The sequence below is a fragment of the Pipistrellus kuhlii genome, unplaced genomic scaffold (genome assembly GCF_014108245.1).
Source record: "Pipistrellus kuhlii isolate mPipKuh1 unplaced genomic scaffold, mPipKuh1.p scaffold_m20_p_3, whole genome shotgun sequence".
Classification (NCBI taxonomy): Eukaryota; Metazoa; Chordata; class Mammalia; order Chiroptera; family Vespertilionidae; genus Pipistrellus; species Pipistrellus kuhlii.
In genome coordinates, this window is record NW_023425529.1 from 148120225 (window position 1) to 148145482 (window position 25258).

A 25258-nucleotide genomic window follows, 5' to 3' on the forward strand; every position below is an offset into this window, starting at 1 on the left:
TGTTTTGGACAGGGCAAATAATTGAGTGAAGAATGGAAATGTTAACATCTAGTACATTTATATACTTTTTCCTTCATAGGAAGTTCACTCCTGCAATATTTTTTGGATTCTCTAACTCCTGTAGTTTCATAATTCTGTAGCATTCTACATGAATTGTTACTACTAATAGAAAATCCAAGCTATGCTACAGGCAAAAGCAGGCAGCCTGGTGTCTTTATGTGTTATATCCAGTAGTAAGAGGGCTACACATCTATGTAAGTTGCTTTTTTAATGTTTTTAGCTGTAAAGCAGTTTACCATCTGGCTTAAGGGAATCCCAGTCATCACTATATTCAGAAAACGCAAGATGTGTATTTTTCTCTCAAAGGAAGCCACATTTGGGGAGTTTGCTGTATTTTTAAGAATCGGATTATTTTTCTATTTTACTTGCTCAAAATAATCATGTTTGTTTTGTTTCATTCTTCTATGTATGTTGTTGACTTAATGATTTATGCAATCTCTGATTTCTTACGCAGTAAAATTATTGCACACACCAAAAAAAAAAAAAAAAAAAAAAAAAAAAAAAAGAGGGCTGGGCTTTTGAGCCATGTGACATCAGCCCAACCTCCTGGAAGGGAGCTGGAGATCAAGTTCAATGACATGCCTAATTAATCAGTCGATAACACCTACATAATAAAACCCCAAAGAAGCTCTAGACACCAGAGTTTAGGGGAGCTTTCCTGGTTGGCACAATGAATACTGTCACACATTGCTGTGCCAGGCGTATGGCATGTCCTGACTCCATGGGGTTAAGTCAAAAAAGCTTCCATCCTCAAAAACCTCACCACGTGTGCCTCTCCCTTCAACTGCTTCCAATTGGTATGTGTTTGGTAAAATAAAAGTATAACTGTGTTCTGTGCATCATTCTAGCGAATTAGTAAACCTGGGGGGTTGTGGGAACCCCCAAATCTGAAGCCTTCTGAGTGAGGTTGGCCTCAGAACCCCAATCCTATTGTGGGCGCAATCCCCAGAAGAGGTTGTGCAGGAGGCAACGGATCAATGATTCTCTCATCACTGCTGCTTCTATCTCCCTCTCTCTCCCCCTTCCACTCTAAAGTCAATCAAAATTATATATTTTTTAAAACCAATGATGAGAATAATTGATTGACTGCCTCCTGAACAACTTGGGACCAAGCCCTGACCGTGGAATTAAACCGTGATTTTCTGGTTCATAGTGACTTCCTGGTTCTTAGGGTCAATGCTTAAGCACTGAGCTATGCCAGCCAGGCTCCAATATTTGAGAGGCAGCAAATGTGTGGGTATGAATGGGTGTTTGTATTGGCCTGGCTAGGAGTTAACATAGACACATTCATAAGATAGGCATATTTTCAAACTGATTCAATTTTCCTTCTTTAAAACCCAGGAATATTTCATGAAATCACAAATTGGTATATCCTTTGCCTCCGAAATTTAACTTTTAGAAATTTACTCCATAGAACTATGCTTTAAACCTTGTGAAAGAATACACCATCTTCTCTCCCCAATGTCTAGGCCAGTACCTGGGGCGGGACGGTGCTGAATGCTTTTCAGGATGAACTGAATCAATCCAGAGAATTTAGCAGTAACACTCTAAACACTACTTTAAAACGTAACCAAAAGGCAAATACTCCAAAACAGACCAGTGTCTAAAATATACTAACATGATGGAATAGTTTAAGGCTGTTTTTAAAGTTAAAGTCGAGCGTCCACCTATGAGGTTGAGCTGCCATCATAAAATTTCATCGTTCCCGAAGGCTGGATGTCCAGGATCAAGGTGTCAGCAGTTTCCCGTGAGGCCTCTCTCCGGGCTTGCAGATGGCTGGCCTGTCCTCTGGGCACATGTGCCTCTGGTGTCAATGTGTCCAAATTTACTCTTTTCATAAGGGCACCAGTCAGACTGGATTACAGTCCTACCCTAATGTCCTCATTTTAATAGCATCACCTCTTTAAAGACCCTATCTCTAAATATAGTCACATTTTAAGGTACTAGGTACTGGAGTTTTAATATATGAGTTTTAGGGGGACATCAGCCCATGACACTATTGTTCATGCATCACGCCTGCAAAAATTAAAATAAAAAATGGACATTTCCTATCCAGGACAGGAAGTGACTAGTTCAGGGGCAAGACTGGCCCTGAGTTGGTAATTGTGGACACAGATGGGTGGTCAGGTATTAGTTATACTTTAATGTGCATTTGCATATGCATTTGTTTGTCATTTTCCATCATAAAAGGAAAGGGAGGAAGGAGGAAGCCTGGGGTGAAATCCATACCTGTGTAGGGTATCTGATAGCATGTTGGATATTTTCTCTGTATGAGTGACAGTACCCAACCATTCATATCAGTGCTATCCATCATTAGAAATAAAATTAGCAACTTTTCCTCTAATCAGCAATAAGTATATGCTTTAATTTTTTACTTTTATACTGATTAAGAAAAACACGTTAAAAAAGGAGTAGGGAAAGGAAAGGTAGACAGAATCCTGCCTGATGAACCACACCCACAGCTTAACTCACTTAATCCATTCCTTGGCCCATTCCTGAGTCTCGCCCTCCCTTCGCCCTTATCCTTCACACTGTGGTTTGACTCTATTACTTAACCCCCCCTTGCAGTTGGGTGTGGCCACACTGCACCGATGGGGAAGAGAGGTGTGCCACTCGCAGGGAAGGCCCAACCCTTAGAATCATGAGCACGCCTTCCCCACACTCTCCTCTTCCCACCCCTAGAACCTGCAAGAGGCAGCAACCCAGCTTCAACCTAGCAGACCACAACAGGAGACTGGCCTGGGTCCATGCATACAAACCACCTGGAGACCTTGTTAAAATACAAACTCTGATTCACCAAGCCTGGGGCAAGGCCTGAGACTCTCTGCCTGACTCCCATGCCAACCTTTCGGACCCACCGGTGGGCAACTGCTGCTCTAGGTGATGGCCATGTGCCCGGTGTGCAGACCACCCCTGGGGTAACAAATCTCTAGGTAGATTCACCCACCGAAGAAGTTGTCCTTTTTTTTTTTTTTTTTTATATAATATATATTTTATTGATTTTTTACAGAGAGGAAGGGAGAGGGATAGAGAGTTAGAAACATCGATGAGAGAGAATCATCCATCAGCTGCCTCTTGCACACTACCTACTGGGGATGTGCCCGCAACCGAAGTATTAATACATGCCCCTGACCGGAATCGAACCTGGGACCTTTCAGTCTGCAGGCAGACGCTCTATCCACTGAGCCAAACCGGTTTCTGCAAGCTGTCATTTCTGATACTCAGAGATGGTGATCACATGGTGAGCAGTGGAAGACACACCAGAAATGACCCAAGCAGAAATAGCCTGCTGGCCTTTCTCTCTTTTGCCCCACACAGAGTTTAACTCAGACCTATGATTAACTCCCAGCTTTAAAGTGCAGCTAGCAGATGAATACAGAGACAGCTGCAGAAAGATTTCTTAAGTCTGTGCAATGTGATAGGAGCTGGCTGGATTCCGTCAGAAACCTGCCACCCTGAGTCAGACACGGACCGTAAATAGTGAGCTCTCCAAAGGCAGCCACTGCCACAGCCCAGGACGGTGACCGCTGGCCTAGGGGTAGAGGACAAGGAGGTCACATGTGGGCCTGAGGTTCCCCCTGCCTCCACCCCCCGCCCCCCACCATGCTGTTCTTCCGGGGGGGCCCATGGGGAAGGTGTTTACTCTCCAAGACCACAGCTGTGATGAACAGGTTATTCGTCTCTAAAACCTCAGCAAATGTTTCCATCACCTCAGCCCTCAACATCCTAGCAATCCAGTGTTTATAAATCCTGCATACAAATAGCTCCATGGGTTTTTGGGTTTTTCCCCTCCCAATTTTGCAGGAAGCAGATGAGAACTAGGCGGTAACCCCAAGGACACTGAGCTGCTCTGGAATGCAGGGAAACTTACTTGGGTTAAGGTTTAAGTTTACTAAATTGTATGTTCCTTTTCTATTTACATAACAGACATGGGGCCTAACAGAAACAGAGCACGCAGTGTGACGAGGCTCCACATAAAACTGGAGGATGGAAACTGGATTCCCTCAGGCACCATTAGTCAAAAACCTGAGCCCAGGCCATGGCTCAGCGGTTGAGAGCATCGACCTATGAATCAGGAGGTCATGGTTCAAGGCGCACGCCCAGGTTTTGGGCTTCATCCTCAGTAGGGAGCATGCAAGAAGCAGCCAATTGATGCTTCTCTCTCCCTCTCCCTTTCTCTCTCTAAAATCAATGAAAACATAGTTAAAATAAAGAAAAATGTAACAACCTTTCTTCCTATTATCCAGAGTTAAGGAGGAAAAGCTAATTCTAAATCATACACTTCCGTTTCATTTTTTGAAGCATTAGGTTAATCGTGAATATGAAACCACTTGAATAGCTGCAATTCAGAAAGAACAAAAACATTCTTTGAAAAGCCTCAGCACAGCATCTATTAAAGGGCTTATTTGGTCGAAAATAAATCAAGAGGGGAAAACTCCATAGCAAATCTTAGGACCTGCTAAAACAGTTTCCTTAATAATCTTGGGAATCTTCTCTATTTGCTTTAAAAAATATTTCCTCTAACCACAAAAGCAAACAGGGGTGAAAAAGAAAAGCAACTGAAAACAACACGAACAGGTTTGTCAGACAGCGAAGAGGGTGCTACGTGGAGATATTTCTCAGACAGCCCGTCCCTCCCAGGCCCGTCCTGACGCCCACAATCCTAAACCAACCTCTGTGCCTGAGCGCAGTTTTCAAGCTAATCCAGTCCCGTCCCCCGTCCCCAGTCCCCTCTCTCCCCGAAAAACCTCTCCACTCCTAGGCCCTCCATGGAGGTCAGCTCCTCAGAAGGAATAGGGGATGAGGGAATACAGACCACCCACACCAGCCCACCCCGAAAGGGTCAAGGACAGTGAAAGGGCAAATCCCCCAATACTGAGCTATGTCCCCCAAGAGTCACCTCCTCTTTCTCCCTCCAAAGGGGCAGGCTAAGTGAAGCAGCCCTCAAACCACAGCATGTGCATTAGTGCCTTTATTTTATTTTATTTTTTAAAAGGATGCAACCCACAACTGACTTTTTTTTTTAACCAGAAATCTCAACAACAGAACTGAAGGAAAACAGAAACCACAATATTCACTAATTCCCATCGACTCCATAAGTACTTGTCCATTATGTAGTGGGTACTCTTCTACATTCTAAGCCAAAGATCGAGTCTTTAATGGACCTCACATTCAGGGAAGGAAGAGAGAGATAAGCAAGCTAAAAAAAAAAGGTTCTAAACAATGATATCCACAAAAAATAAAACAGAGCGTTATGGCACCCTGGCCAGGTGGCTCAGTTAGCGGGAACACTGTCCCATACACCAAAAGGTGGAGGGTGTGATTCCCAGTCAGGGCTGCACCTTTGATTTCGGGTCAGGGCACACACTCAGGCTGTGGGCTCAATCCCTGGTTGAGGCGCATGAGCAGGGCAACTACTAGTAATCAATATTACTCCCTCTCTCTCCCTCTTCCTCTCTGTCACTCTCTCCCTCTCAAATCAGTAAATATATCCTCAGGTGAGAAAATTAATTAATCAATCAATTAATGAATTAATTAATGTAAATACATCCTATATAATAAAAGCCTAATATGCAAATTGCACCCTTGGGCAATCATTTGACCTGGAGTTCAACCGATTGCTATGACTTGTGCTGACCAACAGGGGGTGACATGGAACATGGCGGGCGTCGGAGACACGTTCTGACCTCTTGTCGTCGTCTACTTGGGAGCAGTGGGTGACGGGACAGAGGTGTGGTGAGAATTCAGAGTGTCCACAGAGTTTGCTCTCACTACCTCTCCTGACCTCCTCTAGGAGGCCAGGGCTCGCACACCGGGACCACAGGGGCCAGTTGGCGCCTCATTGGTTTGCTGGGAGAGGGCACACTGCCCGCCTGGCTTCCATGTGGTGCCACTGAGTGGCCCAGAGGCCCACGCTGCACCCAAGCCAACAGCGTCCAGCCAAGATCACCACATCTTCCCATGGGAACTTGGAGGAGGAGGGTGGACGGGGCCCGAGGGCCCAGGTGCTTCCCAGGGCCCAGAGGTCAGCTGGGACCTGCCCTTCCACGCCAAACACTTACACTTCAATCGCGAGCCAGGCCTAGGGACCGCATCCATGCACGAATTTCGTGACCAGGCCTCTAGTAAATAAATAAAATAGGGAGACATGGCTAACAGTAGGGGCAGCTACATTATTTTTTATTTTTTTATTTTATTGATTTTTTACAGAGAGGAAGAGAGAGGGACTGAGAGTTAGAAACATCAATGAAAGAATCATCGATCAGCTGCCTCCTGCACACCCCCAACTGGGGATGTGCCCACACCTGGGACCCTTCAGTCTGCAGGCCAATGCTCTATCCATTGAGCCAAACCGGTTTCGGCAGGATGTAGCTACTTTAGATGAGGTGACAAGGCAGAGCTCCCAGAGGAAGCCAGGTGTGGCCCAAGGCTCAAAAAACAGGAGCAGTCAGTGTGTTCCAAGCAAAGATATCAGCAGGTGCAGAAGCCCTAAGGCTAAAGCACTTAGAGAAAAAGCCCGGAATGGGAAATATTTCCCAGTAGATCAGCAGAGATGCTATGCTAGAAGGAGGTCCTACAGGTAGGACCGAATCAGGGAACCGGGGAGAGATGTCTGGGTTTCAGATCCCGGAGGAGAGCAAACTTGGCTAGTATCTTCCACTCACCTCACAGGGTTAATAATAATTGAGGAATAAAAAAAACTGGATCAGATTGGAACGGGACCAAGATCACACAGCGGTTCACCAGCCAAGACAGCCACCCAGAGTTGCAAGCTCACCCGAGCAACTGGCTTCCTCGGCCTCTGGTGACCGTCTCAGCAGACCCCTAGGGTACAGGCCTCCTCACCTTGCTCTCCTCGCCTCACACCTCCCAAGTGAGTGCTTACTGACAACTGCCTTCACTGGCTACACTCACACCTTCAGGATGCTGCAGAGTTCCCGAGCAATCAAACAACGCAGGAGGAGAGTTTGGAGAAACTCACTTTATTCATCGCGATGGGCTTAGAGAAAATGAATTCAAATTCTAAGCAAAGGTACAAGCAGAGCTTCCCTTTTTATAAAGGAGCCAGCTCTCTGTGCAATTAGTGGTTTTCTTGTTGCTGTCCTTGAAAACAAACACAGCTAAAGTTACGGGCATACCTAGTCTTGACCTGCAAGGTCAGACAGCTAATTTTATCATCATTCTTCAAACAGGCTAATGCAGACTAGAAAGCCACATTTTATCTAAGAATAACAGCAGAAAATTCGGAACAGCAGTTTGTTACAAATAGGGGTTTCCTTCTCTTTCCTTCTCAAGGAGACCCCTTTAGGTAAGGTCCCTCTAGCCACTTGAACTGGACCCCAAAGGTGAGACCTTCCCAGTGACTGTCCATGTTCGCACAGCTCTCAGAGCCCAGCAGACTAACCACCCCAGACTACCAACCACCTGGCCTGCCAGGTGTCACCCCAAGAACCAAGCACTCGACCTGTAGCTGACACAGCCATCATTCTTCCATGCAAAGCACAGGCTGGGGGTTGTGCTGTGAGGATGCCTGCTCAAGTGGGGAATAGTAATATTCACCAGTCAATACTCTGGATACACGGTTAGCAAATACTGACATCACCCTGTCCAGTTCCTGAGCATGCTCCAGGGCTTGGGGGAGTATTTTATGGAATATAGATAATGTTATTTTATTATTCAACCTCCGCAGGTACTCTTAGGAATAAAATGGGGTGCTGTTAATCATTACAATGTGGTTAGGGGTGGAGTTAGAGCCACCTGGTACAGGTGAAGAGAAAAAAAAATTTTTTTAACTTCTTAAGAACAACCTTGGGCAATAAAAACGTTTACTATTGCCCTGGCTGATTTGGCTCAATGGACAGACCATTGGCTTGTGGACTGAAGGGTCATGGGTTGGATTCCGATCAAGGGCACATGGTTGTGAGCTTGATCCCCAGTTGGGGGCGTGCAGGAGACAGCCAATGATTCTCTCACCGTTGATGTTTCTTTCTATCGCTCTCTCCCTCTCCCTTCCTCTTTGAAATCAATGAAAATACTTTTTTTTTTTTTAATATTTACTATTGCTGACTTCATGTCAAATCGAGTTGTGTGTGTGTGTGTGTGTGCATGTGTGTGTGCATGTGTGCTTTAGGGGGGAATGCAAGGAGGGAGGCTGCTACACCAAATCATTCCCTTCCCAAATAAAAAGACGAGTACAACACACAGTCATGGCCTGAGAGGAGACCCAGATACAATAAATACAAACTCCGCCACACACACACACCCTTTCTCTACAATCTAACCAAATGCTATAATCCATCAGGAACCAGGGGACACTTCAGAAATAAAGACTGGGCCTGAACATGGACACCAGATCGCGAGTCCTGGGAAAAGAAATCATCCCTGAGTGAGACTCACTTTTGGGGGTGCCCGTCTTAAGGTGTTGAAGGACAGGGACATTTCTGCAGAAGCTAAAACACAATGTGGCTCCTGCAATAAGGTGACCAGACATCCCGCTTTTGGTGGGAAAGTCCCAATTTTTAACAATTTGTCCTGCGTCCCGCAGCGTTTTAAAAAAGTCCCGATTTTTTTTTAAAGAAAAGCGGGACGTCTGGTCACCTTATCCAACAAGCACACCTGCTCCACGAAGCCGCTCTGGATCACCCAGGCTCCTCCAGCAAACACCTGTCTGAATGTAACTCCCCCCTCCACCTCCCCAAGATCTCTGCAGGGATGTCAACACGTGAGGCTGGGATTCAGACAGCCCTGCCCCCCTCCATGTACTAAGCTGTTTTGCTTTGGGCTCAACAGTGAACCTCTTATTAACAGTGAACCTCAGCTGGAGGCAATAACCTCTCTGCACCAGTCCACTCAGCTGAAGACCGTGAAAGTGACCCCTTGGCAAACTGCTTATACATGTTAATCGCGGACAGCAGCATGCTACCTTGCTTATAGGAATGTGCATAGTAAGGTAGGAAGCTGTTCAACAAAGTCTCAGCAGGTGCTGGAGGGGTCAGAATGGCTGTGCCCCAGATAAGGGGGACACGGCCTCTGACTTCAGAGAGGGATGGGAGCTGGAAAAGGCAGGGGGAGAGGAGCAAGGGCCTCCCCCAGATAATCAACCAAAATCTTCAAAATCACCAAAAGTCACTGTGTGTAGGTTTATGTGGAAACCAGTAAATGGGGCCGAGTTTCTGAAGGGGGGAGGGGAGAGAAGAGAGCTCATGAGAACACAGGAGATGGCAGAGAGGCCTGGGGGAGTGAGCAGAGAGCACAGAACAGGCAGGAAGTGTGGACGGGACCTCGGGCCAAGCTCGCCATCTCCCGGGAGCCGCAGGGCCCCGCTGAGGTGGCGGCCTGTTTTCCTGCCCTGGAAGGACACAGCCTCCCTCATGGCCGTGGTCTGCACATGCTTGGCAGGGTCGTCCTTCAACAAACAAGGTGCTGCTGTATCAGTGTTCCTGTCCACCTTTTACTTCCTTAAAATGCTCGCCAGGAATTCTATCTAAATATGTGAGAGGGAGAAAACCACGGAACTTAGGCTTTGAACCAGACCTCTGTGTGGCCCTAGGCTAGTTGTCCACCTGACATTCTTTTTTTTTTCTTTTTCTTCTTTTTAATTTCAGAGAGGAAGGGAAAGGAAGAGAGAGATAAAAGCATCAATGATGAAAGAAAATCATTGATTGGCTGTTTCCTGCATAACCTACACTGAGGATGGAGCCCACAACCTGGGCATGTGCCCTTGGCTGGAATCGAACCTGGGACCTTTCAGTCCACAGGCTGACACTCTATCCACTGAACCAAACCAGCTCAGGCTGCCGCCCACTTCTTAAAGTAACACTTTCCAAGAGAATTAGTGATAGTGACAGGGAATCGGCGGCAGGGAATAGGAAGGCTGAGCTGCTCAGTTGCCCCAAAGAATTCAGTTTCACTGGCACAACCCTCACTGGCCTCGCACACCGCCTTTTCCATGACCCTGTAGCTGCTGTTTTCTCATTTTGTCTGCCCTCAACACAAACACCAATTCCCAGAAACAAAAGGCCATTTAAAGTCCCCTTTCCATGTTTGTGAATGGGCTCCTCGGTAGGGTTCCTTCCGGTTGCACCTCATCCTTCCTGGAAAGGTTTCTTAGAAAATGTCCCCGGGCCACAGGACAGGAATCCCTCCGGAGGAACAGGGCCTTAGGAATTTCCCTTCCAAAGACTTCAATTAACTCTCCGGGTGCCGTGGCTCCTGGCGGAGATTACCAAAATCCGCTGGAGGGACTGATGTTATCTTTCTAACTTTTGTCTTCTTAAGGGAAAGCTTGGACTACATTATATTCTAAATGGAGAGAGGAAAGATTGAGTTTGCCTGGGAGAACGATAAAGCCACCTTTTTTAGGAATGATTTTTTTTAGTTTTTTTTTTCTTTTTTCTTTTTTTCTTTTTTTGGCTATGAATACAGGATACACTGAAGACTTGCATGGGGTTTTCCCCAAAAGCAAAATAATTTGGTAAATTTGCATATAGGAGAAAGTTCAAAGCATGAGTCTGAGTTACCTCAGCCTAGAAGGACAAAACAGCTTACGCCGGACAGACAGCCTCATGCCAAAGACGCGCCCACCAACAGCAACAATGAGTAATCTAGTTCAATAGCAAGACTTATCCTTGCGACGCCCAGGCTGCCTGTCCAGGGACAGATGCTCTCCTGCTAAGCAAAACACTCTGAAGGATTCCTGGGGATTGGGGCTCTACATCTGGTAAGTTTTGGGGATTTTCCTGAATTCAATTCAAAAAAAATGAGGAGGCAGGTCTATAATGAGGTCGACTAAGAGGCGATCAGAATCTTTCTTAGCAAGTTCAAGCCAAGAGAGGACAAACTACAACCCAGAGCAGCTCTGATCCATGGCAGCCAGTGGTGCCAACTAAAACAAAGACTTATAGGGGGCCTGCGGGTGTTTTAGCTGCCGGGGCTACCGTAATCAAGTGCTACAGTTGGGGGCGCTTAAACAACAGAAATCTATTCTCACAATTCCAGTCCCACAGGCTCGGAAGTGTGAGGTCAGGGGCCAGGCCTGGAGAGAGAAGCTGCCAGGGGGAGCTATCTGGAGCAGCTCTGGCCACATTGCTCTGGCAGGTGTAATAACATTACCTTACAATTTTCAAAGGGCTGCCACCAACAGTGACCCTGCTCTTGACATGAATTATACTTCTCTTTGCTGCTTTCTTTTTTCTTAATTTCTGTGGGACAGTTACTAACAGGGCACTTCTCCATTCCTCAGAGTTGGATGTTACAAATTGCACTGTTTCCTCATCAAGCCCTGCCGACCTGCCCTGCCTGCTGGGTTCTAAGTGGGGGAGGGAAATAAGTGTGTAGAACTTTATTCATTTAAAATATAATTTTTGGCCGAAACCAGTTTGGCTCAGTGGATAGAGCGTCGGCCTGTGGACTGAAAGGTCCCAGTTTCGATTCCAGTCGAGGGCATGTACCTTGGTTGCAGGCACATCCCCAGTGGGGAGTGTACAGGAGACAGCTGATCGATGTTTCTCTCTCATCGATGTTTCTAACTCTCTATCCCTCTCTCTCTCTGTAAAAAATCAATAATATTTTTTTTAAAAAATAAAATATAATTTTTGGAATACACCATGAGTAGGTTTAATCTTCCCAACTTGCAGGAGAGGATACCGAAGCCCAGAGGGGTTAAGCAACTCACCTGTGGTCACAGCTAACAAGTGCAAGATCATGGACGAGGACCTGGGCCTTCTGGCTCCAATCTGATACTCTCTCCATAATACCCAGCTTGCTCCTATCTAAAGTAGAGATGTCTACACAATGGAATACTATGCTGCCATAAAAAAAGAAGGAATTCTCATCATTTGCAGCAACCTGGTTAGAATTGGAGAACATCTTGCTGAGTGAAATAAGCCAGTCAATGAAAGAGAAACACCACACGACCTCACTCATTTATGGATATTAAAGAACATTATAAACTGATGAACCAAAAGGTAGATATAGAGACAGTAAAGCAACAAGCAGGCTGTCAAATTACAGCAGGGAGGGAAGGGAGATCTGGGGGAGATAAAAGATCAACCAAAGGACTTTATACGTGCATATACGTACAACCAATGGACACAAAACTCTGGGGAGGGAGGGCATATATGGGGGGGGGGGGCAATGTTAAAATATGTACACAGATAATAATTTAATAAAAAAATAAAATAAAATAAATAAAGTAGAGGTGTCAGCCGAAACTGGTTTGGCTCAATAGATAAGAGCGTCAGCCTGCAGACTGGAAGGTCCCAGGTTCGATTCCGGTCAAAGGCATGTACCTTGGTTGCGGGCACATTCCCAGCAAGAGGCAGCTGATAAATGATTCTCTCTTATCAATGTTTCTAACTCTCTATCCCTCTCTCTCTCTTCCTCTCGGTAAAAAATCAATAAAATATATATTTTTAAATATATAAATAAATAAAGTAGCGGTGTCAGCAATTCAAACTAGCAAAGGGGCTACTAAAAGGGTCCAGGGATGAGTATCCCCATGATCCCTGCACAAAGCAAGCCCCCTTCCTCCCCAATCACTTGCAGAGTCCCCACAGGGATGAATAAGCCCCACGGTGCCAGCTGGTCTCATGCTTTGAGAGGAACCTGAAAAGACGAAAGCAATAACTTAAAATTACTGAATACGCCTACTAAGTACAAGATGGTTGGCCAGGTGCTGAGAGAGAAAGATGTAAAAGACAATGATTTCTACCTACAAAGAGCTAGCAACTTATTTTTAAATGTCACATGAATAAAGACTTAACACTTGATCATTTAAAACAAAAACATAATAAAAGAGTAAATTTTGCAGTAATCTCCACTGTACCCATTTGCTGAGGGCCAAATATGTAGCAGTCACTTATAGGTACTATGCCAGGTAACATCCATTAAGAATGCATTATCTGTTTTACAGACGAATAAACTGTAGCTCAATGAATACTCAAAATTCGTATAAATGCCACTTTCAGATTCTTTGACAATGAGACACCTCCAGGCCCAGCCTAAAGATCTAAGCCACAGATAAATCTCCCTTTTACCAATTTAGAACAGGACAGACACCTTTCACACAATCAAAAAAAGATAAGGGAAGAAGGAGAGAAAGGGGAGGGAGGAGAGAAGGGTGTACACTTTCTCGCTAAAGAATCCTTCAACAGAAGACATTCAAAGAAGTAGCCAATTGGATTTATGACATAATCTGTCACATCTTGGCCAATAAAACACACTAATAAAAGTCTGCAAATAAAAGCAGTTTATAAGGTGAGCAATTTCATATTCATGAGCTTTTCATTGGCAAGTGTGAGATTTCTACTCAATCACCCTCATAAACTCAATGAATCTAGGCATCCTTGTCTGACCAGGGTCAGGACATAAAACAGTGACATGAAGGCTAAGCTCATGCTCTGTAATTTGTCAGACCTGACTCAATCCAGAGCTCCACTATGTCCCACCTGGGTAAAATGAGGACAATACCAGCTGCAACAAGAGGTTACCACAGCATCCAAGGACCAAGTGTCTTTAAGATATGTGCACAGGATAAGCCCTCTTCCTTCCCAATAGGGATGAGCAAGCCCCACTGTGCTTCTCCTTTGGGAGGAATCAGAAAAGGTATGGGGATAAGGACAGTTCAGAACCTTGGCCAGAAAAATGTAAATACACACAGCACAGAAATGTGTTTGGTTTTTATTCAGTCGTTCTTAGTCTTCACTGTGCATCTCATAGGAAATCTTTTAAAAATACTGATGCCAAACCTTTTAAAAATACCGATGTGCGCGCAACCAAGGTACGTACATTAGGGCATTAGCCTGCGAACTGAAGGGTCCTGGGTTCGATTACAGTCAAGGGCACATGCCTGGATTGTGGGCTCCATCCCTAGTAGGGGGCGTGCAGGAGGCAGCTTATCAGATTTTCTCTCATCATTGATGTTTCTGTCTCTCCCTCTTCTTTTCTCTCTGAAATCAATAAAAACATATTTTCTCAGAAACGATTCAACTGGTGTATGAAGGAACCAGGTGCCTGAATTTTAAGGCAGCCCAATAAAATTCAATCACAGTGAAGGATGAGAAACTTCTGTGTATTAACTAATTAGAACTTAAGACAAAATAGAGCTAATAAACTTAATAGAAATCATACCCATCAATCGTTTGACGGAGGCAATTTGTGAGTATATTTATGAAAGACGGCACCAAGAGCCAGCTTATATTCATTAACAGGCAATCATGTCTAACCAATGGGCACAGACAACAGAGAGGTGAGGGCATGAGGGGAGAGGGGTTGGGGGGTAATGAGGGGATAAGGACACATATGTAATAACTTAATCAATAAAGAAATTTAAAAAAAAAAAAAAAGAGAGAGAGAGAGACCTCAATTTTTTTGTTAAAGTTTCAGAATGACTGCCCAACAGATACACCTCTGGACTCCCATAAGAATAAGACAGCCAATAACCGGTTTGGCTTAGTGGATGAAGCATCGGCCTGCCGACTCAAAGGTCCCAGGTTTGATTCCGGCCAAGGGCAATTGCCTTGTGGGTGCATCCCCAGTGAGAAACATTGATGAGATAGAAACACCGACCAGGGGGCAGCTAGTCGATGTTTCTATCTCATCAATGCTTCTAACTCTCTCTCCCTCTCCCTTCTTCTCTGTTAAAAAAAAAAAAAATCAATAAAATATATTTTTAATTAAAAAAATAATAATAATACAGATGGCATGACCTCTCCCAACACCTGTAGACAAGTTAATCTACTGCCCACTGTGTTCATTAGCAGATGAGCCACAACTTAGAAGACAGCTCCAGGACCTGCCCTTTCTAGTGGACAGACCACAAATGCACTCAAATAACTTTCTTTCTTTATTTTTTTTTTATTTTTTTTTTTTACAGAGAGGAAGAGAGAAGGATAGAGTCAGAAACATCAATGAGAGAGAAACATTGGTCAGCTGACTCCTGCACACCCTCCACTGGGGATGTGCGCGCAACCAAGGTACACGCCAGAATCGAACCCGGGACCTTTCAGTTGGCAGGCCAACGCCGTATCCACTGAGCCAAACCGGTTTCAGCTCAAATAACTTTCAACAGGCAACAATGAGATGCTAAACTTTGACATCAACAATATGAACTTAAATAGGGATAAGAGTAGTTTGGGGATACACTCCGCAGTGAGGTCAGTTGACTGTGTGTCCAAATATCTCCACGGCATGCACCGCTGCTGATGCCCACGTTTTATCTCCAGCCCAGACTTCTCCCCTGCTGATTCATGACCAACTGCCTACTCAACCTCTCCACTTGAATGTGTAGCAGGCATCTCAAACTCAATGTGTTCAAAACCAAACTCCTGGACCTCTCCAACCTGTTCCTCCTACAGGCTTCAGGATCTCATCTAACAGCTGTGGACAAAAAGAGCCACATGCTAACGTGACAAGCTCGGGGGAGGCCTGCGTGCAGTCTTGCAAACTCAGAGACCTAAAATAACCACAAAAGATGGTCTGAAATTAAATATTTATCTACAGACAAGTTATAGTGGGCAGTCATGTCCTAGGCTGATATTTTCCCAGACAAAGATCAACTTAGATCTTTACTGAGCCCATTTGCCTTTGGGCCTCTAAGATAACATTATCTGTGAGATGTCTAGGTAACTTGTCGTTTCCCTTTTCCTGGAGCCCCTGGGGCACAATCAAATGTGTTGGGCGCTAGGACAGTTGCATCAAATTCCTTCTTTATCATGTTAATTGCCCCGGCACTCACCTGAGTACACGTCCATCATTTTACTTTTTATCCAATCCCAGGAGTTTCCCACCGCTTTGCTTTAATTCATCACCAATGAATTTCATGTAACCCATCTATGTCCCTCCTTTGATTGCAATGCATAAACAGAAATGTAACCCGCCATTCATCGGAGCATTACCTCAATCCATTGAGGTTCTGCTTCCCAGCATATGTCAACAGTTTGGCTCAAATAAACTCACAAAAATTCTTTACAGGTTTCAATGTTTTTGTTGTTGTTGTTGTTTTCGTTAACACTGTGACTCCATCCTTCCCTGGGTTTGCTCAGGACAAACTTATTGAGACAACTTTGACTCTCTTCTCAAGTCCCACATTCTGTCTGGCACCAAATTGCTCAGTTTCACCTTCAAATAAGCTCTTCCCTATAGCCTGCTACTCACCACTGCCCTCCTACCATCCTGGTCAAAGCCACCATCATCACTTGCCTGAACTGCTGTGAAATCTCCTGCCAGTCTCCCTGCACCTACCTATGTGCTCGTGATTTTCCTTACTTTAGTCCAGCCTCAATACAGCTACCAGATTGATCTTACTAAATCCTTAGCAGACTATGTTACATCTCTTCTGAAAAGTGGTCCCACCTGGCCAACAAGGTCCTCAAAATCTCTTCTTGCATTGGCCGTTCCACCACCTCCTGGCTCACCTTCTCCTTGAAGCTCTCGCTGGCCACGCTTCCTAAAACTGCTGTCTCTCTTCCCAGTACACACGCTCACTCCTAATCCCTTTCCCTGCCTTATCTCTTCTCCTTATAACTCATAGCTGACATACTACAATTTACTTATTCATTTGATTTAGCGTTTCTTTTAATATATTTTTATTGATTTCAGAGAGGAAGGGAGGGAGAAAGACAGAAACATCAATGAGAATCACTGGTCAGCTGCTTCCAGCATGCCTCCTATTGGGAATCTAGCCAAAACCTGGGCATGTGCTTGGGAATCAAACCATGACCTCCTGATTCATGGGTCAACACTCAACCACTGAGCCACACCGGCCAGGCTTGTTTAGTGTCTCTCTCACTAGAATAGCAGTCATCAACCTTTCGAACCTCACGGACCACCAGTAGTCTGCAGACCACCGGTTGGCGACCACTTCACTAGAATTTTTAAGTCCCATGAAGAGAGAGGCTGAATGGATTACGGCTGCCTGTTACTACTTGAGCCAATTAAGCAGAGACAGGGTTGATTCATATACAAGCATTTTATTTTCCAGTTTGCCTGCAATATGGGAAAGCAGAAGGTCATCCACAAAAATCTCTCTGCAACCCCCATATCCCCCATTAAGCCAGCTGCTTATATTGGGTAGGATAAAGATTGCATGGGGAGCCCTGGCTGGTTTGGCTCAGTAGATAGAGTGTCAGCCTGGGGACTGAAGGGTCCCAGGTTTGATTTCGGTCAAGGGCAGGTACCTTGTTGCAGATTCATCCTGCATGTACTTTGCTTGCAGGAGGCAATCAATCAATGTTTCTGTCTCTCCCTCTCCTTGTCTCTCTGAAATATCAATGGAAAAATATCCTTGAGTAAGTATTAACTAAAAAATAAATAAATAAAGCTTTAAAAAAGAAAGATTGCGTGGCGAAATAGGTATGCAAAATGGGTACTGCAGGCAGGCAGGCAGACAGGCATGCAGGCAGGCAGGCAGGGCGGGGCGGGGTGGGGTGGGGGGGGGGGGGACTAGGCAATGTGGGCTGGGGCGGGACTCCACTGTTGGAGCAACCAGGTTGCTAATTTTTCCATGATAATAGGCGGTTCTCAATGAAAATGGACGTCATTCAAGGTTGACTCCCAGTTTCCAAGGACACACAACTCCCAGCCAGGTTAGAAGGTAATAAGGACAAAACAGTCCATGTTAACAGAGCAGGATTACTATTTCTTATAATATAGCTAGTCCCCAGTATTCTAATTCTGCCCCTAACACGATGGTCCTGAAAAGGCAGAATAGTTACAAGATCTGCCTCACCTCATCAGAAAGGCCCAATTGTGTGAGGAATGATGGAAGATGATGCTCAGAAAGCAAATTCTGCAGCATCCTGAATGCCACTTAGAGATTTACTGTTAAGTGTAGCAAGAAGTTTTTAAGCAGGAGGATGGCACGTACTTTTAAGAGAAAGGCTGGTAGCAGTAAGACCCACTGAAAGGAAGGGAAGCCAAGAGGGTAAGCTGAGGTGGGGGCAGGCAGGGGCATGTTTGAAGTTGAATCAATAGGATTTGATGTCAGCAGATGAGGGTGAAGAAGAACTGACAGGTTCACATCTTAAGAACTGGGTGGATAGCGATGCTAAAATCCCCCAAGGCAATTCAGAAGGCAGCATGAGGAAGGCATTTTTCAGATGCATGGATATGCAAACTGACGCGACTTTTAAATGTCTCCTGGATAAAGTCAGCATATCGCTCTTTTTGTTCGGTCCAACCAGCATGTACACTGCTGGCTTCCAGGTGTGCTAAGGAATCCCTGCAGGACCTTGTGACTGCCTAAGTATGCGGCTCCTGACAAGTTGCCCAGCCTCTCCAGACCTGGATTTCCTCATTTATGAAGTTAAGTATTTCACAAGATGCCTGCCTCATAGGATTGCTTGAGGATTCGATGAGACAATAAATGTAAAAGTGAGCAAAATTCGGAGCCCAGAGGAAGCATTCAAAAGATGTTAATGATTAGCAGCACTGTTATCTAAATTAAGATCCACCTCTGGGGACTACCTGACAGCCTAAATGCCCTAAAGCAACTTAAAACACAGATTCCACACATCCGCCCAGACCAGCCACAACCAGGTTGATCTGGGGGGAGGATGGAAACAGGTCTGCGTCTACATTGTTAATAGTGTATCAGAGAACACTGCTGAAGGAGATAAACATGAGTTTACCATTTGCCTCGTTCACCTACCCACTCCTCCATTGCCATGCTTTCCTTTTTCTTTAGAAGTAGATACACATGAGTAGATAAACATGAAGAAAACATTAAGCTTAACCTTAGCTGACTTCCATTTTCAGTTATTTCTATGTATGTACATAAAACAGGCATACCCAGAGATACTATACCGGTTTGACCCCAAACCACTATGATAGTGAGCCATAATCTTTTTTGTTGGCAGAGGGTCTTGTCTTCAATTTATTTTAAAAAAAATAATAATAATAAAAAAAGCAACATCTATGAAGCACAATAAAGGAAAGTGGGGGGGGAAAAAAAAACAAAACAGGATACACCTGTACAGATAAAGAGAGCTCATAAGGATTAATCTTTAAATGGATCTACCACTTATCAGATATATCCCCTGGCCATTCGAGGCCTTAACTCTGGGCTGGAGTTGCATTTACAATCACCTCTATTCTTCCAATTTTAAGGCTCAGAGATCACTTGCACGAAGTCACACAGAATGTGCAGCTCTGAAGGTAAGACCTGAGTCCAACCTGTTCCAAAGCCCAGACTTCCCCACCGCCTCTACTGGCATCTATCTCTATGCTATTCATCAACACAAAAACACAAAATATCTGCAGGGGCTCAGAGCTCACGTGAAGAGGAAACGCACAAAAGCATCCTCCTGGTAAGAGGGGCACGGTTCCCAGGTCCCACTGAAAAGTGGCAGGTGTGACTAGGGATGAAGGCTCACGCTGTACAAGGAGGCCCTTACTCCACACCCCACAGAGCAGGTGTCCCCTAGTCCAGTGGTCGGCAAACTCATTAGCCAACAGAGCCAAATATCAACAGTACAACGATTGAAATTTCTTTTTTGAGAGCCGAAAACCGACTTCTGCACATGGGCCACGAAGTTTCGATCGCACAGTATGTGCGTGCCCGCACGTCGTATTTTGTGAAAGAGCCACACTCAAGGGGCCAAAGAGCCGCATGTGGCTCAGGAGCCGCAGTTCCCCAATACTGCTCTAGGAGCTACACAGGAGAAAGAGGAGTCCCTGGCAGGGGTCGGAAAGGCAAATTATCTACTTGACACAACTGAATGGACACTAGTTCACACCTCCCAGACAGACCAGATGCAGGAATATAAAGACACATAAAAATAAAAAAAATCAAGAATAAACCACAAGCCTTAGCTGGTTTGGCCAGTGGATAGAGCATCGGTCCATCAACCTATGAACCGGGAGGAGGTCACAGTTCGATTCCCAGTCAGGGCACATGCAGGCTCAACCCCAGTAGGGGTTATGCAGGAGGCAGCTGATCAATGATTCTCTCTCATCATCGATGTTCCTCTCTTTTATCTCCCTCTCCCTTCCTCTCTGAAATCAATAAAAACATATTTAATTTTAAAAAAGAATAACCCATAGGAGATACTTATAACTGCAGGGATTTGGTAGGGACTTAGTAGTAAATTTCAACACACCTTTGGGATGTTCTGCCTCAAAACTCAACAAATTAAACTTTAAGAAAGAGGAACAGGCTAAGGCCGGAGAAGGAGCCCTGAAAAGCTCCCCCAGCCTCCACCTACCTTTGGGTTTCCAACTGTTAACAAAGAGCAAGGTATTCTGAAAATGGTGCAAAAATCCTAGTTTAAAATTAAATATTTCTATGCATTCACAACCACTGTAGAGAGGGCTGACTACAGCCAGCCTCTCTACGCCACCCTAGCACTCAGCCATTTGCATTTCTCCCTCATGTCATCAGCGTTCTCTGGGGAAGAGTCTCCGGAGAGTGTGTCCTGACACCAGAGTCTCCACAGCAGCATTGGCTTTCCTGAGCCAGCTTTGGAGGAGGGAGCATTTAACCACTCTGGTTTGCCTGAGGCGTCTGTCCCAAGCCCTCCTAGACCCCCATTTCTGGGAACAGGTCCTGCATTGCTACTCCCCAACCTGCTGACCTCTGGGATAAGGGTGGACAGACACACACACACACACACACACACACACACACACTCATGCATAGGTTGCCCAGTAGGGGAGAGGGCTAGCACCAGGGAGTCTCAGGGGAATGGGAGCTCTAGTGCCCAGCTGGACACAATCCACAAGCTTTGCCACTTATTTCCAATATTGGGGAAGAGGAAGAATTATTCAATAAATCATGATGGGAAAATGAGCTGTTTGGGGGGTAGGGGGAGCTATCTCATAGCAAACAGTAAAAGAAGTTCCAGGTGCCTTCATTGTTAGAAATGACACAAGAAAGCTAAAATGCTCATGAAGATTTAGATGGTGCTGAGATTTTTTAAGAAGAACATTACAAAAGCTCAGTTTAATGAACAAAACATAAGTTTTAAGATAGCTGAACTAAATTAAGAGACAAATGAATATCTGAAAAAATATTATAAGCCCTGTTACAAATAAATTCACATTAAAGGTAGCGTTTTTAACCTTTTTTTTTTAATAATTCTTTATTATTCAGATTATTCCAATTGTTTCTCCTTCCCCCTCCCCCCATTGCTCCCCTCCACCTGGTCCCCACTCCACCCTCTGCCCTTACCTCCTCCCCCGCCCCCCATTAACCTTTCTACTTAGAAAAATAATTTGTGTACTCAAAGTTGACAATGAGTGGTTAAAAGTACATAAACCACTATTAAGAGGGCAAATTGGTCAAATCCTGTTAAAAAACAACTTGGCTTTCCACCAGTTGCTTTATTTTTAAAAATAGAGAAAAAAGGAAAGATGCAAGAAAAATATTAACGTGGATGTACATTAATTACATCATCGTACACAGAAACAAACTGTGTTCAACAGAAGGGAAAGACTGCATAAACTATAACCATGAAATAGCCTATTTTGAAGATTGATGCCATAAAGAAATGTTAACCATAGGAATTAAGGGATCAGGGTCAAAACCAGTTTTGTAGAAAAGATGTCTGCACCCTCAGGTGTGCTTAAAGAGGTTTAAAGAGAAGGCTTAAGAGACCACCAAAACATCAGCACCTGTATGTAAGTTGGCTGATAGAACTAAATCATCCTTTTCCTTCTTTTTTCTATAGTTTGGAATTTCTTTTTGTTTGTTTTAGGTTACCTTCTTGTAGGCTTTTTGGAATTTCTTGCAGAAACAGGCAAACATACATTCCCTTTAAAAATCCACAACAATTACCAATAGCCAATATTGTACAATTCCTCTTAGACCCCAAATCCAAATGTGGTGTGAAAACACCAAAACCCTGGAAAGGTCATCACATAAAAGTCAGGGAGCTAGCTATTGGTATCGTTAAGATAAGTAGCTACAAGTTTACAAGTGTAGGAAGCAGATGAAATTTGAGAAGTTGAAAACTTGGTTCTCTTCAAGGTGGGCCTTGTCTCCAGGCCGCACTTCCTCCTGGCTGGGTTCATTTCAGCTTTCCCGCCTGCAGCCAGAGGCCTACACAAGAAAATCACTAAGGTGCCCCAGACTTTTAAAATGCCTCAAACTGCAGAAGGTCAATAAATACAAGTCAGCAAGTGTGATCAACCATTGACTTCACAAACACTTGCCTTTTTTTAAACTATAATACCGGAATGACAATGGAGGAGTGGCTTAAAAAGGAGAGTCAGCGATGATTCTCTCTCATCGATGTTTCTAGCTCTCCATCCCTCTCTCTTCCTCTCTGTAAAAAATCAATAAAATATATTAAAAAAAAAAAAAAAAGGAGAGTCAGTCTCAACTTTCCATGAGAATTACCTGGGGTGTTAGTTTAAACCCTACCCCCTTACCCCCAAGTTTCCAACTTTACAGAATTGCTATGGAATGGGTGCTGGAGAACTTGCATTTCTATATATATATATATATATATATATATATATATACACACACACACACACACACACACACACACACACATATATATATATATGTGTGTGTGTATATATATATATTTTTTTTTTTATTGATTTTTTTAGTTAGAAACATTGATGAGAAAGAATCATCGACCGGCTGCCTCTTGCACACCCCCTACTGGGGATGTGCCCCCAACCAAGGTACGTACCCTTGACCGGAATCGAACCCGGGACCCTTCAGTCCGCAGGGTTTCGGCATTTTTTTTTTTTTTTAATGAGAACTTGCATTTCTAACAAAGCTTCCTGGCGATGTGGATGAGGCAGATGTGGATGCCATAACTTGGAGAACAGTTGCCCTAAAGGTAATGGATATGTTTCCTGGGGCCCAAGCACCTCACAACTCCAGTCCTTAAGAACCACAGTGCGTTTAGAATGCCTTCTCACAGACTTAAGCACACGGGTCCCAACAGAAGCAGCTCGGCATGGCGGTTTGGAACACAGGCCAGGACGCCAGGCTGCCGGGTTTGGGATGCTGCTCCACCACTTACTTAGCTACGTGATCCCGGGCAACTCCCTCAGCCTCTCCGGTTCAGTGCCTTCAGGGGGAAAACAGATACCTGCCCCTTCCCTTCCCCTCCAGCAGGAAAACCAGAAATGAATGCCTACTCGACGTCATTCAAGCGAAATCCTCACCTTCCCATTTCCATGTACAAACATTTTCTAAAATCCACAAATAAGAAGTGTTTCCAGAGTGCCTTGCCCTGCCTGAAGTTAAGATGTGTGCCTCGCCGAAACCGGTTTGGCTCAGTGGATAGAGCATCGGCCTGTGGACTGAAAGGTCCCAGGTTCGATTCCGGACAAGGGCATGTACCTTGGTTGCGGGCACGTCCCCAGTAGGGGGTGTGCAAGAGACAGCTGATCGATGACTCTCTCTCATCGAGGTTTCTAACTCCCTATCCATCTCTCTTCCTCTCTGTAAAAAATCAATAAAATATATTTAAAAAAAAAAAAAAGATGTGTGCCTCCTTCTTTATCATTTATAATAAGCAGACATATCCTTCTTCCCCTTTCATTTAGGGAAGGGCACCAAACCGCCGAGGTCTGTTCCATACAAGCTGACTACACCTCAATCAACGCCAGTGCAGGTGGAGATCCCCTTGGAATCTCTTAGAACGTGTGGGAAAGACCAAAGGAGGGGGTTAGGGCCGAGAAACAAAAGCTCTAACTACCAACCAAGTGTGATGCAAGTCCAAGGATTCAGGCCCACCTAGTTCCTGGTGCCAGCTCCTCGAGGTAAAACTTCAGAGCTTCACCTCTGTGGGCAGATTTGCACCTGTGTGTGTCCACCCAGCTCAAGCACCTTCCAGTGGCTTTAGGACCATAGGACTCCCGGGAAGAGCCAACGACCTGCATCCAGACCCTGAATTGCTTCCCTAGAGGCTAGAGATCCCTGTAAAACCTTATCCCCGTTGGAGACCTCAAAGGTGGGAGCGGATATATTTGCAATTGGAGAGGGGCCGGTCAAGGAGACTATGTACTCCAGTCGCATGGCTATGTGTGTCTCAGGCAAAAGTAAAGCCGTGTCCAAGCGTCTCCGTTCTTTAAATAAATAATAAAGCGTTGTTGACCCACACGACATGTGCCACAACTGAGTACCAGGCCACGCCGTGTGAAACACACATGAAGGGAGAGGGTGAGAGCCAGGCACGGAGGGAGCCGGCGGCGTTGGAACTGGGCATATCGGAAGAGGTGGGGTCACTACGGGGAGATGGCAATGGTCCAGGGCACTAAGGTGGCTTTGGTTGCAGTGAGATCAGGCAGGCTGTTCCTAAGCTGCTTGCTTACAAAGAAAGAAAAGGGTGTCGCTTTGGTTCAAAAGTGCAAAACCCCGAGCCTCCGCGGGGGAAGCCGGCTAAGGCTGGCGGGTTGGGGAGATCGGGGAGATCCAGTCTGTTCTCCCGCGGAGTAACCTTCTCCTCCTCCTCCTCCTCCTTCTCCCCCCAGGCGATCGGCGCGGCAGGGCGACCCGGCGGCCCCGCCATCCGGAATCCGGGGGCCCCTCCGGGGCCTGCTCGCCGGGGTGCCGGCGGGAAGCACGCGGCCGGCGGAGCGCGCTCCCCGGTGCAGCCCGGGTCCCCACCCCCGGGCCGGGCCACGCGGCGGCGGCGGGGTGACAGGCGCGGGCGGGCGGGGGCAGGGGGCGCTCACCAGAAGAACACGCGCGAGCAGAGGTTGGCGTTCTGCAGCGGGTTGGGCTTCACCTCCGTGTACACCGGCAACATGCTGCCGGCCGCGCGGCCGCGGGCCGGGCTGGCGCTGCTCCGGCGGCGGCGCTGTGTCCCCGCGGCTCCCGGGCGCGCCGGCGGCGGGGATGCTGGAGCTCTGGCCGCCGCGCTTGCCGGTCCGCTCGGCTGGAGGCGCACAAGCGCCCGCTTCCGGGAGGAGAGTCCAGCGGCCCGCCCCGTCCCCGCCTCCGGCGCCCGGGCCGCCGCCGCAGCCTCCGCCGATCCTGCTGCTGCTGCCGGTGCTGCTAGTGGTGGTGGTGCTGCTGCCGCTGCTGGTGCTGGTGCTGGTGCTGGTGCTGGTGCTGGTGCTGGTGGTGGTGGTGGTGGTGCTGCTGCTGCTGCTGCTGCCGCCGGTGCTGCCGGTGCTGCAGGCGCAGGCGCCGACGCCCCCGCCTGGAGCCGGGAGTTGGAGCCGCGGGGAGCCGGGGTCCACAGGGGAGCAGGAGGCCCGACCGACTCTGCCAGAGTCCACGCGCTGG

The 25258-nt window shown here is 46.1% G+C and overlaps 1 protein-coding gene across 3 annotated transcripts in view; it reads right to left on the minus strand.

Moving 5' to 3' along the window:
• The window catches only part of ABCC4 (ATP binding cassette subfamily C member 4), a 214081-nt gene extending 189154 nt beyond the window's left edge, over positions 1-24927 (minus strand). For all 3 annotated transcript variants that reach the window (XM_036456293.2, XM_036456292.2, XM_045588736.1), the window contains exon 1: positions 24703-24927. In XM_036456293.2, the coding sequence (XP_036312186.1) occupies positions 24703-24776 (74 nt within the window). In that variant the 5' untranslated portion in view covers positions 24777-24927. The remainder of the gene's footprint in view (positions 1-24702) is intronic.
• Positions 24928-25258: the final 331 nt, after the last annotated feature.